This window comes from Pteropus alecto, unplaced genomic scaffold, assembly GCF_000325575.1.
Source record: "Pteropus alecto unplaced genomic scaffold, ASM32557v1 scaffold190, whole genome shotgun sequence".
NCBI classification, from domain to species: domain Eukaryota; kingdom Metazoa; phylum Chordata; class Mammalia; order Chiroptera; family Pteropodidae; genus Pteropus; species Pteropus alecto.
The window spans coordinates 3,754,908-3,769,070 of NW_006430462.1; the positions used below are offsets into that span (position 1 = coordinate 3,754,908).

At 50.2% G+C, this 14,163-nt stretch overlaps 1 protein-coding gene across 1 annotated transcript in view; it reads left to right on the forward strand.

Moving 5' to 3' along the window:
* Positions 1–13,800, forward strand: part of NF2 (neurofibromin 2) — a 70,180-nt gene extending 56,380 nt beyond the window's left edge. The window contains 1 exon segment of the mRNA XM_015591015.2: positions 10,862–13,800. Within this exon segment, the coding sequence (XP_015446501.1) occupies positions 10,862–10,912 (51 nt within the window). The 3' untranslated portion in view covers positions 10,913–13,800.
* The last annotated feature ends 363 nt before the right edge of the window (positions 13,801–14,163 follow it).

Consider the following 14,163-nt stretch of genomic DNA (forward strand, 5'->3'; position numbering starts at 1 on the left):
AGAGCTGCCCCACACCCCACCCCGCCCCTCACTTACTCATCTGGGCACAGGAGCGGTCTCATCTTTGCCACTGTTGCAGTAAGCTGGGTCCTCGTCCACAGGAACCTGGAGTGCTGAAAGCTGGAGAGAGACCTGTTTCCAAGCTATAAAAACATCAAACGAAGTCACTTGTCACAATTTCAGGCCTGTCTGAGCATTTTGCAAATGGCACATGTGGCATTGTTGATATCACAGGGTATGTTTTGTTTTTCTTCATTTTATTTTGCTGGTTTAGCCTCAAGCCCAAGGCAGAAGACCTATCTGCATTTGAGCCCTCAAAGTAGGTTATTCCCAGGTACTCTGTATGTGGTGATGGTACTGCCCTCTGTGATACTAACCCATGCATGAGCTTGCCTGTCTCTGTTCCCGGGCCAAGCCGTGCCCTCCTGAGGGCAGGTGGTGCCTGGGTACTGGCCACAGCATGCTTTGAGTCTGAGAGCAGGCGTCTGCCCTCTGGGGCCAACCAGCTTCCAGGGGCCAAGAAGGCTGCCTCATTCTGAAGAGCATGTTGTGGGGCTATAGGAGTGGTTGTCCTTTACATCTTGTGTCACTGTTGGGCTGGAGAAGGTCACTGCTTCTTGTCCAGTCAGGTCTGTCTAAAAGTCCTTTGTCTTGGTGGCGTATTTCTTAGATAATAACCCTAGCATGGAAATGGGATAAATTTGGGTGTTTTTAAGAGTGGTGTCTTTAACTCAAGATCAAGACCTTTTATGTGGTGACAGTCTCTGAAGACCCATGATCATACCTGACAGCTTCTGGCTGTGGAATGAAGGAGCTGCCCATGCTCACTCATTTCCTTTAGAGCCTCCCCTTTCTGTACACATCCATTTTCTTGTCAAGTAAAGCAAACCAATTGCATAGGGTTCTGATGTGTAGTCAGTCTCAGTGGACTATCTGTCTATCAGCGCTCAAGAGGCCGTCTCTGCTTCAGCTCCTCCACAGCCCGGGGCGGAGTTGTGGTTGGAGTGAACTCACATTGGGACAGTGCAGTCGCGGGCACCCAGTAAATGGGCAGTCACTGATTGTTGAGGGAATTAATTGAATGATTGCTGATTTCCTTCCGCAGAAGTTCATTATTCTCCTAACATGCCTCGGCAGTAGAGAGAATTTATTATGCCCGATAATAAAATAACACCCTGCCTCTGCTCCTCACCTAATCTCTAGTAGTACCCAAGCCAGTGAGGCCACCAGCATCTGAGAGTCACATAGCATGTGTCCTTTGGAGTCTTTACCGCGATTTCTGCTCCTAAAATAAAATAAGCTCATTGGAAGCTTTCTACCAAAAAATGAGATCTGGCATAAATAGATCCTATTTGTGGTTGTTATCCAAGCAAGAGAGGTTAGCTATTAAAGTCCCAGATGGATCTCATTATGAGATGGATTCAAGCTGTCAGTGGTTCCAAGAACCAATGGCATGAACCCCAGTTTGTATGTGACATTTTTATTTAGCGGGCTCCTATTTTTTTAGCTTTCATACCACATGTTGGTATGTTAGAACACCCCAACACCAAGCAGTACATGCTCTGAGCAGAGATGACCAGCATTGAAATATGCAGGCCAATTGGGTCATCTGCTCAGTAGTGACCCATGGCACCCAGACGACCCCAGGTTGGATCCACTTTGGTTTCTTGGACTTTGTGGCTAGCTCAGGGACAAGAAGAAAATCCCTTTTTATTTCAGCCTGTGCTGTCAGATAGTCCTTACATGTGACTGCTCTATTCCACTTTGGTATGATTTCATCTTTCCTCTTTCTGTAATGATTCAGAGTTTAAATTCTTCAAGGGGCCTGATTTTGACCGCCAGTTCTCACTGAGCTATTATTATAGACAAATGAGGTTTGATTTGTAGTCAGATTTGTACTGCTGCTAGGACATACAGAAGCCTTATTTTTTTTTAATGTCTTAATGTGAATTTGTTTTCAAAGCAGGCTGCCAGACTCCAGTTAATCAAGAATTCTGATGAATCAAGGGTTAATAAAAGCATGTGCTTGGCTTTTAATACAATTGGAGTTATCTCAGCATCACGAGATTAAATAGTGGTAGTTTTTGCTACACATGAAGTTTGATGCACTTTCCATTTTTTTAGACTTTGGTGATCCCTGTATCCAGGACTGATGACCAGCCCCCCTTCCTGCACTGAGGCAGCTCAGGGTTTGTGCCTGCTGCAGTCTGGGCTGATATGAGCTGTGCTGAAGAGAAACACCACTGCAGGCTTTGGAAGTGTGGGTGCCTAGAATGTCAAGGGCAGAGCTCCATCTAGAAAGTCTGAGATGAAAACTGCAGAGGCTGGTGGTGAATTGGAGAGTTTCCAGTGTCCTGAAAGTTCATTAATCTTGGTTCAAACCAGCCTGCACTGATTTTTGTTGTGCTTTTAATGTTTTTTGATCATAGATTTCTGCAAGGTTCTTCTGCCTACTGTGATCTAGACTCCTCCTTGCTTTCAGTATTCTTCTGCCGCACCAAGAGGTGGTCTCAGTGTCTGACCTGTCTCAGCAGTACCTTTGGGGGCTGGGTAACACTTAAACTAATTCTGAGGGTTTACCCTTGGGTTACCAGGGGTTACCGTGTTCCTTTGGGAATGCTGAAAGGCAGTCCAGTCCGGTTAACTCAGGTGACCACTGCTTTGCCAGTTAACTTTCTCTGGAATTCTTTCTTAAGGCTTAGTGTTCTCATCTATAAAAAATAAATAAAATGGTCCTTACCCACCAAGATTGTTGTGAGGATTGAATGAGGTAATGTATAAAAAACACTTTGTTCACCTTAAAGAGCTCAGCAAGGGCTTAAAAATATATAAAGAAACAAATCTGCTTATGAGCCTGTAGTGAGGGACGGCCCCCATTTATATACACAACGTGATAAGCCTATCCACTAATTGTATTAATTTCCATACGTTTGGAGGTAAAAACCGGAAGAAAGCCAGAATTAACTTCACTGGTTACTATCTGATTTGAGTTTGCAAAGGTATATTTTTCTCCTGCCAACTCCTCACATTTCCACTTTTTCCCAGTTGATAATCAGTGCAACTGGTTTGACATTTGCGTCTGAGTCAGAGCAGCACCAGCCATCAAAAGCTGCCCTTGGGATTTTAGATTCAGTTCATGGGGGTGGGGGAGGGGCAACAGCTACACATATTCCTGACATCTGAGCCTTTGGAGTGAGAGAATGAAGTGTAGCAGTGAGGCTGGGGTGATGGGGACACGAATGTCATGGGCTTAAGCTTCTTCTTGCCTTCAGAGCCACAGTGCTGATGAGGTGAGCTGTGGCCAGGTGTGACTGAGCTGTGCAACACACTGTGGAGGTGAAAATGCAGTCCCGGAGTGCACACACTTCAGAGTTCTGCTTTCATCCCCTCTCTCAAGGAACAGGTTTCACTCCCAGATCCTGAGCTGGTGCCAGCAAATTCATCATCGTTTTTGTGCCCAGGGTCTCTGAGGGCACAGGATTTCAAAAGAAGTTGACAGATGAGAAATCACAGGGGTCATGGAGCTTAGAAAGCTTATTTTGTTAGTAAATGGTTTGTATCATCAAGGTCCAGTTGTGGTTTCCAGTGGTGGAAGAACAAGAATATGGAGCCTGGACATTTATCTGAAGCTCTAGCTGCCTCTCTTGGATCAGGAAGACATAAAAGTCCAATGTCATCTTCAATTTGTGCAGACTTCCCTTGGAGAGGCAGGGCTGGCGAAGTGAAGTAGAACACTTAACACACCCGGGGAAGTGATAAATCACAGGGCAAGATCGAATATGCGTGAAAGGCGTCTCCTGCAATTAAAGCAAACGGCCAGAGCCTCCCTGGTGACCTCTGGTCTGCATCGCCTGCCTCAAAAGGGCTACTAAACAGTTCATGTTGCGTGTATGGTTAATGCGTTCAGCTTTCCCCTGACTCTGATTGTGGGAGCCCAGTGGCTCTGTGTGTTTTGGAAACTGGGCCTTGTCTCATGAAGCATCCTCTGCCCTGACATAAAAAGCAGTGCGCCGGCTGCCCAGCTCCAGAGCCTTCCCTTTGTTGTCATTGGAACACCACAGAGCGCGGAGGGAAGAGGAGAAAAATGGGTAATGGGAGTGGGGTGGGGAGCGAGGATTAGCAAGGAACACAGCAGCACCAGCTGTGGATGCAGAACACAGTAGAAGAGAGCACAGTGGCCATCTGGACTCTTCCTGGCTCTGTGGGAAGGACAGGGAAGGCATTGGAAGGTATGGGCTGCTCTCGGAATGCATCCCTCCTGGATGTGCCACCTGGACTCATCTTGAAGGCCACACTTACCCGCCCCCCCGCACACACACACTAAAATGTCTAGGTGCCTCATAACTGTTGAGGGCTTACAGTTTTCCTGCTTATTTCTGGTAGCTCTCTAGATAGAAGATTCTATCAGCTTCTTTTCCAAAAGACCACGACCCAGTCCCTTTTTGGTTGGGGGAGTTTACCTGAGTAAGCAGTTTCCCTTTGCGAGGCATGGAGGAGCCTGTAAAACCTGCCTTGCCCTCCTAGCGTATATTACAGCCATTTGAAAGTGCCTGAGGACATTATTGGGCCTTATTTGATGCAGTAAAACATCCCATTTGGTCCCTTAGCACTGAAGATATGTTTCAGTGCAGCTTTCCTCCGGCACCTGATTTGTTACTGCAACAGTGGGAGAGAAGAGACGGGATGCAAACTCATTCTGCGGGCTCGAGGTTCTGTCCTTAGGATCCTTGCCGTGATTTCCCTTCTGATACTAGCAATTTGAGAATGATATCAGTCTATCTGCACCTTTTTCCTAAGGTATGTGCTCAGAGTGCTCAGAGCTGTCAGCCTCCACCTGCCCAGTGAGATGAAACAAGCCAATTAGTCCATTTTCCAGGTGGAAGAATGGAGTAGCAAAGGGCCCTGCCAGCATCACAGGGGTAGACATCAGTTTCCAGGCATCTTTCTGTTGCTTTAGGTCCCTAAAGGATTAATACACAAAAGGGACCCTGTGGGTTTTCCCTGGCAGATTTCTCTCTAGAGCAGATAAAGTAGCTAATACCAAATCGGATTTGTTAATTGGGATGACTTGGCCTTTCATCCCACCTCTGTTTAGGGATAAGTGTGTGAATAGCTCTCTCCCCATGCACATCACCAGATGGCATTTGGGTGCAAGCTGTCACTAGCAAGATGGCAGAAAAGCTTAATCTGGGTGGTTTACAGCCGCTATCTCCTTTTACTGGCCCTGCTCTTGGTTCAGGTTTGGAAGGGGCAATGTTTATTACGCCCCCAAGCCAAAGATTATGTTAGAATTTGCTGCTGCTGTATTTGCCTGTCACCTTTCTGCTCCAGAATCTGCTTTCACCCGGTGGATCTGCATTTCCTTTTGTATCTCAGCCTTCCCCCCTCCTTCATTTTCAGTACATATGTAGTGGTGGAGAGGAAGTATAACATGATTTTAGGGCTTGCATTTCAATTTCACTGCATTTTTATGGGACAAGCAGAGTCTCAGTTCCTGGAGTTATTAGGTTAGTATCTAAAATGGGTTCAGCATTGTGGGTCTTATTGTTTAAAATAAATTAGATGGCCCCCTCCCACCTTCCTTTCTCCTCCCTCGGGATGAGTGGATTGAGGCAAGGCCCCCAGAGACTAGTTGGAGGAATCCTTGCGTTCTGATTAGTTTTGTTCTCCCAGCTTAATTGTAGGGCTTCCTTTCTCTCATCATGTGTAGCGGAAGTGGCTCTGTCCTGCCCACCCCCATGCTACCCCCTTTTGCTTTAGGAACCAGATTATCACAATGCAGCCTTGTGAATCAATTTTCTCTATGTGCTGATGAAAGTGTAATTCATTCTTAATCAAGCAGCCTTGCTGCTGCAGGCTCCGTGCCCGAATACATTTAGTTTCCTCCCATCACTTTGGGAAATAGGCCCCCAAAAAGGCCTTTTAGAGGAGAGCTGGGGGAGAGAGTTGTCAGTGAGCCCCCTGCTGTTTTTTCCAGCAGGGGGCACTCTTGGGAACAATGCTGGAGGAGTCTGCAGCTGGAAGCCCTCTACTGCAGTGGCAGGCTGGGAGGGAATGATGAGCCTGGTGCTTGTCACAGGTGCCTTCCAGGCTCGCTGTCTCTAGACCTTTTTCAGGGGCCATTTCTCAGGAGCGGGCAGTTGCCAGATCCTCGTATGTTGGTGGGCTGCCTGAAATCCTCCCCTAGTGAGCAGGAACTATTGAGTCTGCATATTTCCTGCATACCTGGGTTAGGGAGAACCTGCTGGGTACTAGGGCCTTCCTAGGGTTCAGAGGAGCCAGCGTCTTGTCTTTTTAAGGAGACATTTGGCATTCGGGTGTCTCCCCAAGTTGAACTTGTTTAGATTGGGTGGATGTGTTCATTTTGTCACACCACACGTTTGGGTAGCGTGAGGAGGTCTAGCTCTGCCAAGTGGCTTCCTCTCCTGCCCTTTACAGCCTGGTGGCTGTTACAAACAACTGGCAGTTTGATGGTGAAATGAGCAGGAGGAGAGGCGACTCTGCCAAACTTGAATCTGTTGATACTGGGCTGGAAGAAAGGGCCAGGCCCAACAGGTGGATCAGAGCCCCCCACAAGATAAAAAACAAGCCATATATGTCTGCAGCAAAGAAAGAAAAGGAAGTTTGTCTCTTCAGAATGGAATTGGATTAATGACAGACTTGAACAGCCGGTTCAGTCAAGAGAGAACTTAATTCCTCCTATATTATTCACACGGCTGATTTTAATCAGATGTGAGGAGACAGCTGGAAGAGAGAAGTGGATCAGCCTGGTGTCTGGTGAGGAAACTTCGTATTCTTTAGTCATTGTTAAGGAACTGGCAAGAGCACTGTGGTTGGAGCCTTTGCGCAGAGTCCATGTGGTTTATCGCTTCCGGAAGGAGCTGGGCATGACCTCTAGGACTCCTGTGGTTGGCCCTTGTCTGGATTCAGTTTGCAAGTTTTGGACAGTGCATGGCAGACATTATCATTCCCTTGTCTTCAGAGGGATTTAAGAAAATGGACCAGATTCTGCAGGTCCAGAAGGATGCAGCTGTTGTCTACAAGGCCCTGCTTCTCTACCCACTTCCTTAGGCTTTTCTCCTTCTACTGAAATTTGGAGGAGACCTCTTCCTGGACAGCCTTGGAGATTGGCCATGGCAGTGTACTTGGAGAGCCCGTACTCTCTGCGCTTGGGTAATTCCCCTCCCTCTTCAAGGTGCTGCCCACCACCAGCAGGTCTGGCTGCGGGGTGCAGAGGGGTGTTGTTGGATCACTAGAGGGAATGCGGGGGGTTGCTCACAAGACTGGCTGCAGGTCTCCCAGTGTGACATGCAGGAAGCAAGGGCCTTAGTTGAATCATGTCTGTGGTACCCCTTAGTTGAATCATGTCTGTGCTGTGTGGAGAGAGCCAGGCCGATTACTGAGCAAGAAGATGGACTAAACACTGACACGGGCTCATATACCTTAAGGTGTGAGGGGTATCAGGAAACCAGAACAGTTGTTGGCTAATTTTCATGAGTATACAAAGAAGGCCCACAGAGATAGTTTATTTTATGAAGAGCTAGCTTCGTGCCATTTCCTCTGAGCCTTCTTCTCCTTTTATGAATACCTCCTGCCTGTGGCTGTACTATAAATGTGACAGTCAGTGAGCTTCCTAGAGAGCGCAGGTGGCGAAGGATCCCACAGGTGTGGAGAGCTTGCCCAGTGGAGTGGAGGCTGAGCGGAGGCCATAGTGCAGCTGGCAGATGCCTGAGGGGATTCCTGGGCTCTCTATAGAGAACCTCCTTGCCCCTGGGCCTCTGCGACCCCACCTGGAGGAAAGAAGCCCCAGGCTTATCCTTGCAGATCCTCCTCTCAACACCTGCTTCTTCAACCCACTCTCCAGCACCAGCTGTGCCTTCCTGTGTAAGACTCAGGGAGCGCTGGCTGGCTCAAGAGGAGGACATTTTGATGTCCAAGATAAAGGACGCTGCTGAGGTGCAAGCAGGTAGAATCCGCCGTGGCAACTGGAAGGGTTCCAGCAGTGGACAGGCGGCTTGTGCAGTAATTTTCTCCGATGACAAGATTCCTGATGGAATTGAAAGTGCCAAGAATTGTACAGTACGGGTAAAAGGTGGGCATGGTGGCAGCCAGGTCTGCTGTGAGCTGAGGCAGGAGGCTCCCAGTGCCCTCGGTGTCAGCTGACACGTTCGCCGCCTCTGCCCAGTGGCTGTGCCTCCCCCTCTAACAGTCTAGTGCATTTTAGAAGACTGTACTCGCCCCTCTTGCCGAGGCCACATGTCTGTGGTGCTTTCCTACTTCTGCATGGCCAGAGTACTTGACTTCACTCAGCATCTTCTTTGGGCTGGGGTACAGCCTCTGCTCTGCAAGATAAGAGGTCAGACTGAGCCTCTGCCATGCAGTATGGGGTAGGGGTTGGGGAAGCATTTTGCCCATCGGAAGGGGACCTTGCATCCCAACAAACACACGCTGAAGTAACTGGAATTTGGCACTGCCAGAGCTGCCAAAACCCTCCCCCTGGCACCTCGAGGGGACAGCCAGCACGCAACTTGGGTAGAGGATCCAGGAATTCTTGGAGCTAACATTGCACAAATGGGCAGGAGGCTCGCAGAGGCCCCCACAGCCTGGGCTCCCTGCCTGAGGAAGTGGCCAGGACTCTCGGGGGCACCCACTTGCCCTGCCTCGAAGGCCACAAAGGCCAGTGCAATACACAACCCTGCCTTCGCCTGCACCCCGTCTAACCTGCACTCTGCCCTGCTCCCCCACTGGGAGGAGGGGAGCCAGAGCTGAGGGAGGAGAAGAAACATGACACTGCTATTAGTAATAACAGCTGCTGCATTCTCGTCGTGCACCAGGCATGGTGCTGAGCACTTCACAGCATTTCCCAGTCACTCCACACGTTACCCCGTGAGGAAGGGTCTGCCACCACCCCCACTTCATAGTGAGGAACTGAGGCCAGAGCGAGCAGCCTGCCCCCGACCACCCACCTGGTCGGTGGCTCAGACAGCTCTGGGTCAGGTAGTCTGACTGTGCCTGTGTGTGACTTGGTGTGTGGCAGGGCTGGGGGCAGGGACCCATCCATTGCAGGTTCCCTGTCCCCTCATGAGCCAGCCTGAGGTCTTCATTGGGAGTGTGGGAACAACCTGACCAGAGACATTGGGTTTTAAACCTTTTGATTTAAACTCGTCTGCCAAGAGGATTTTTGTCCCAGTGGTCGGTCCTCTGGTTCTCTTTATTCCACAGTTACCATCCTGGTTCCCGTTATCACAGAGCACATAACTCCTGGTCCTTCTCCACAATTGCATTTAAGGAGAAACCCATCCAAACTCAGCTCCCTTCTAGAGGGAGTTCCATTTCAGCAAAGAAGTGAAAGCTCTCTCCATTCTCCTCATCTGGGCTTTCCAAAGCGCTTTGGAAATTGGTTCCGCTGAAGAAAACAGCTCAGATGCCTCCCCACGATCAGCTTGTTAGTCGGGAACTTCAAGGCCAAAACATTTGGCACGATTTAAAGAGTCAGCTCTCAAGCTGTCTGATTTTGAGCACACTGGTGCCGCCTGTCTTTGATGGTGAAGTGGTTGGTTTGGCATCTTCCTCCCCCGCCCGTTGGAGAGCCGCGGATGCTACTAAGGACTTTTCAGATTCAGAGACTGCCAGAGGTCAAGGGAATGGGTCCGACCACCTAGCCTGCCCGTGTGGTTTAACTCCAGAGGAAAGAGGTGCAGAGAGGTCATGGGTGTCCAGTGAGGCCACACAGTGAGCTGGTGATGGAGAATTAGCGCCCAGGCCTCCTCAGCCCCATGTGGACCGCTCACCTTTCTCACACATCTCACCATTTCACTATCATAGCCAATATCTTATTCACTCGACAAACATTGTTTGAGCTCATACTAGGTGCAAGGCACTAATGTAAGTGGTTTAAGGGATGTGAAGGTGAACAGCATGTACTGGGTCCCCCTTCCACAAAATTCTCCTCTACAAGGTCCCAGAGCTGGATATGTGACACACGGTCTTGCCCAAGTAGTTGCTTTCAGGAATAGAGCAGGGAGCAGAGCACTGGGAGGGTGTTTGTGTCAGATACTTCTGTTTGGGGAGATCCTGGGAAGTGGCCTACAGAGTCAGGAAATTGGGGTTTAGCAGTGCAGAAAGTTGAAAACTCTAGTGCCTTATCTGCCATGCCGAGAGCCCGACCGTGGGAAGGCCCTGTGGTTTCTGGGCAAAGCACTGAGCCGAGTGCACCATCTCCCTGCCCAAGCCAGCCCCACCTAGAGAGCCCATTGCTTCCCAGCTCGGGTGGAAAACCCCTCTCAGCTGACAGTTCACCGGCAAGTCTGCTTTGGAGCCACCTGGGAAACCAGGAATGGAAGGGCCAAGTTTTAGCTCATCTGAGGCAGGCCTGCCTTGCCTAAGGCCATGTCTCCTTGCCTCAGTGGTGTCCCCAGGGCATAAGGACTGAGACGCTTGTGCTGCCAGGTTAGTACTCTGAGCTCTGGAGAGGGCGAACATCCCAGGCTGGAACCTCCGCAGACAGCACACCACAGAGGCACGTTAGAGGCTCTTGCAGACGGAAACGTGAAAATCTGTTAAAATGTCTAGGGATCTCCTGCCCTCTGTGAAAAGGCGATGTTGACGACCTTTTCCTACTGACATGCTTCTGCCCACTAGCCATCCTTTCTGGCATGTCCTCATTTGTCACCTCCTAATTTGAGCTCTTTGGCAAATCTGAAGACTTATTTGGGATTGACCACCTATTGAACATCTATCTGAACCATCTTCCCTTTTACTCCAAACTGCCTTTGAGGTTAGTCCACAGGCAGGATGGCCTCCTGTTGTACAAGAGCAGACATCTAGTCCTCCTTTCAACTTCTTCTCTGCTTCCTTGCAGCTCACCTTGCAGAGCGCCAAGTCCCGAGTGGCCTTCTTTGAAGAGCTCTAGCAGGTGACTCAGCCACCCCAGGATCTGTGACTTCTGCTGCTCCCAACACCGGCAGGATGGGTCAGACACCATGGGAACCATCCGTAGGTGTGCTGGCTGGGCGCTTCCATGGGCGCTCTGGAGCTTAGCCCAGCCGAGTGGAGAGCCCAACCCACTTCATGTGCAATTGCCTTGAACTATGACCCTGCAGAGACTTCTCTCATGGGGTTCTAGTTCTCCTGACTTGAGTCTTTAAATTTCTTAAGACGTATTTGTCTTTTCTCGTCTAATGTGTGATCCTATACTTCCTTCGTCAAAGGCACCCTGAGGTGTGTGTCTTACTGTCCAGTGCTGATCTCCCAGCCTAAGCTAGGAAGTGGTTGTAGAAAGTGAAGTCCCTGGAGGCCAGGAGGCTGGTGCCAGCACCCCCAATCCCATGTTTCCAGAACATTCATTTCCTCCACTAGTGAGGAACTGGTATGCAAAGAAGCATGGCTCGCCCAAGCCCAGGCCCAGAGTGGCCTGCCTGCCTGCAGGACATCATCAGTGAGTTTGCTCATGGTCCATGATGAGCCAAGTGATAGGTCCCCAGCCCAGGCACCCTTGAGGCAGTGCTCTGGTGCCAGGTGGTGGGGAGTAGAAAAGACCGCTGTGATGGGGACAGACTAGGCAGAAGCTGCGATGAAGGGCTGGCTGCCAGCAGAGGGGCCATAGAGCCGTGTAAGAATCTGCACCATATAGAACACTCATTGTCCTCCTGCCATCTCAAACCAGGGTCCAAGAGGCAGGCGAGAGCCACGTCTTTTCCACCTCCCTTCAGCCTTAGCCTCTCCTGCCCGTGGTGGGCTGAGGGACTCCCAGGTCATGATCTAGTCAGCACCTGGTAGCCTGCCTGCGACAGTGGGGCTCTGCAGGGCCCAGAAGCCCCACAGGTACTTCTCGGTGGCCCAAACCCCGAGCTCCACTGGCCTCAGCCCGCGTCGTTGATCTAAATCATCTTTTCTCTTGGCCATGTGCCAGTAAGCCCCTCCTAACCCATTATTGTACCTGGGTCTCTTTATTGTTGCCCTCATCTCCCAGAGGTCTTTTATTTTTGCCTTCGTGGGCTGCCTTTGTGGAGTCCCTTTGTGCACCTCCCAGCTTGAGCTGGATGTAGGTATCACAGTCAGTGCGCTGCACCTGCTGGCGCACGACTCTCCACCTTGCCAGGCAGCAGGTCATAGACCACCCGTTTGGCCCACACTGGCTCCTTGGTCTGGGGCCACTTTCTTGCTCTTTACTCCATGGCTTGGTGGTGCTGCTGTGACCCACTGAGCCATTCAAATCCTTTCAATGGGGCTGTAATACAGAGCAGGTGATAGATAAGTCCTAACCAATGAAAAGATACTTATTAAATGAAGACGTGTGGAAGCTTGGAGATTTCCCGAGAGCAGGTGGTCTCTGGCAATCCTATCTGGTTTGAGAAACAAGCTCACAGAGATCCTGCCTTTTTTCCACGGTCAGACTGAATGGCGTCCTAGGCTGGCCCCCACCTTTCTGGGCCACCTTACCCCGAGAAAGCCAGCCCTGTGCGTCACCCCAGCCCCTTAAAATTCACAGTGTGAGACTCCACATCTGGACATTTAAGTGTGGATGGCTGTGGCTAAAAGAGTTCCTTTGTATCTCCCTGTCCCTCAAAAGCCTCTTCCCCTGAGATGTGAGGGCAGTTCTCACACGTTCGTAACATAAGGTCTGGCTCTTGTGTTGAGGCTCTGTCTCCTCAGGCTCGCCACTCGTCCCTGAATGTCCATGACAGTTACTTTCTTCCTGACCTGTAAATTTAATCTGTTTAACAGCGGCTGTGGGGCCAGGAGCACAGTGGTAGTTTATAAAAGCATTATCGGGCCTTTTTTTTTTTTAACTGCCATGTGTATGTCTGGAGTCCGGGAAATGCCAAGCTGTGTGGCCACAAGGGAGCTGGCTGGCATTTGAGCTGTGGCAGGATCCCCCATGGGCCTGGGGAGCAGACTCAGGAGGCCAGCAGAGCCTCACTCAGCCAGGAATACTTCAGCTCTCTTTGGAGGCGAGAGCTGGTGCGTATCTCCCAAAGATGCTTGGGGGAGTGGATGGTGGCCCCCAGAAAGGTCTTGAGCCCCAGAGATAGGAGAAGAATGACAGGGAAGCTTGGTTTTCAGCAGCTTGTGCCTGTGGCTCAGGTGATTATGTTCTTTTTAAGTGAATATTTTTAGGGCTGGAAGCTTATCAAGTAAGGAAGCCCCTGAACTCCATTGAGAGCAGGGCCCTGGCCATGATTATTTTATTACAAGCACTTCCGAGGGTTCTCAGTCAGAAGCACCATTCATGAAGTCACTGCCCAGCTAGTTACACTCTGTGAGGCTGTGTTGTCAGCCCTTAGCTGTTCACACAGACGACCTCCTTCATCCTGATTGAGGCCCCACCTCAGCCACAGCAGCGCTCTGACCTGTGGCATCCACTCAATTATTCATGTACCCTCCAAGCTCTGTTAGACAACACCCCATGGCATTACATAACACTTCTTAAGTGACTGTGTTTTGTAATCTTGGGGGTAGGTTTCTCTCTCTTTCAAATCAAAATGGCCAAGTCCAGAGTCTGACAACCAGCGAAGGTGACTGAAGGTGACTAAGTGTTGCTCGCTGACAGGGCTAGAGACTCGCAGCCCCTGGAGGGGGTGGCCTTGGTGGGAGGCAGCCTCTCCCAGCTGCCCTGGGGCCAGGCTCTGGGCTTCCAGGGACACTCCATACTGTTTTCAAAGATGTCAAACCACACTTCTTTCTGTGGAGCCTGATTTTCACCTCCTGTCAGGGCCAGACCTTGGAAGGCTATTTTCTGTTCTGGGGGATTGTTGTAATTTAAATGATTATTTTAATAAAAATTCTAAGCCGTGAAAAGTTTGTCTTGGACTTCCTCACCTTGTTGCTCAGGCCACAGAGGTGGCAAGACAGGTTGGGTGGCGGGGCCAACTCTTGTGGGTTTAAGGGCAGGGGCTTCTGCCTTCCCTGCCTGCCCAGGATTTCAACTCCAGCCCTATGTCTTTGGCAGTAAAAGGATCACCTTTTCTGGGCTGATGACAGCACCCCTTACTGTACCTTCTCCTGGGAATTCCCCTCTTTCTGTGGGGGCAGTTGGGGTCATGAAAGGGGCCCCGGACCGAGTCCCAGTGCCTGTGAGTTTCCTTTTCATACCCCTTACCTGTCCTCAGTTCCAGACCTAAAAACTAGGGGACTGGACTGGACGATCCTTCCAGGTGCTTC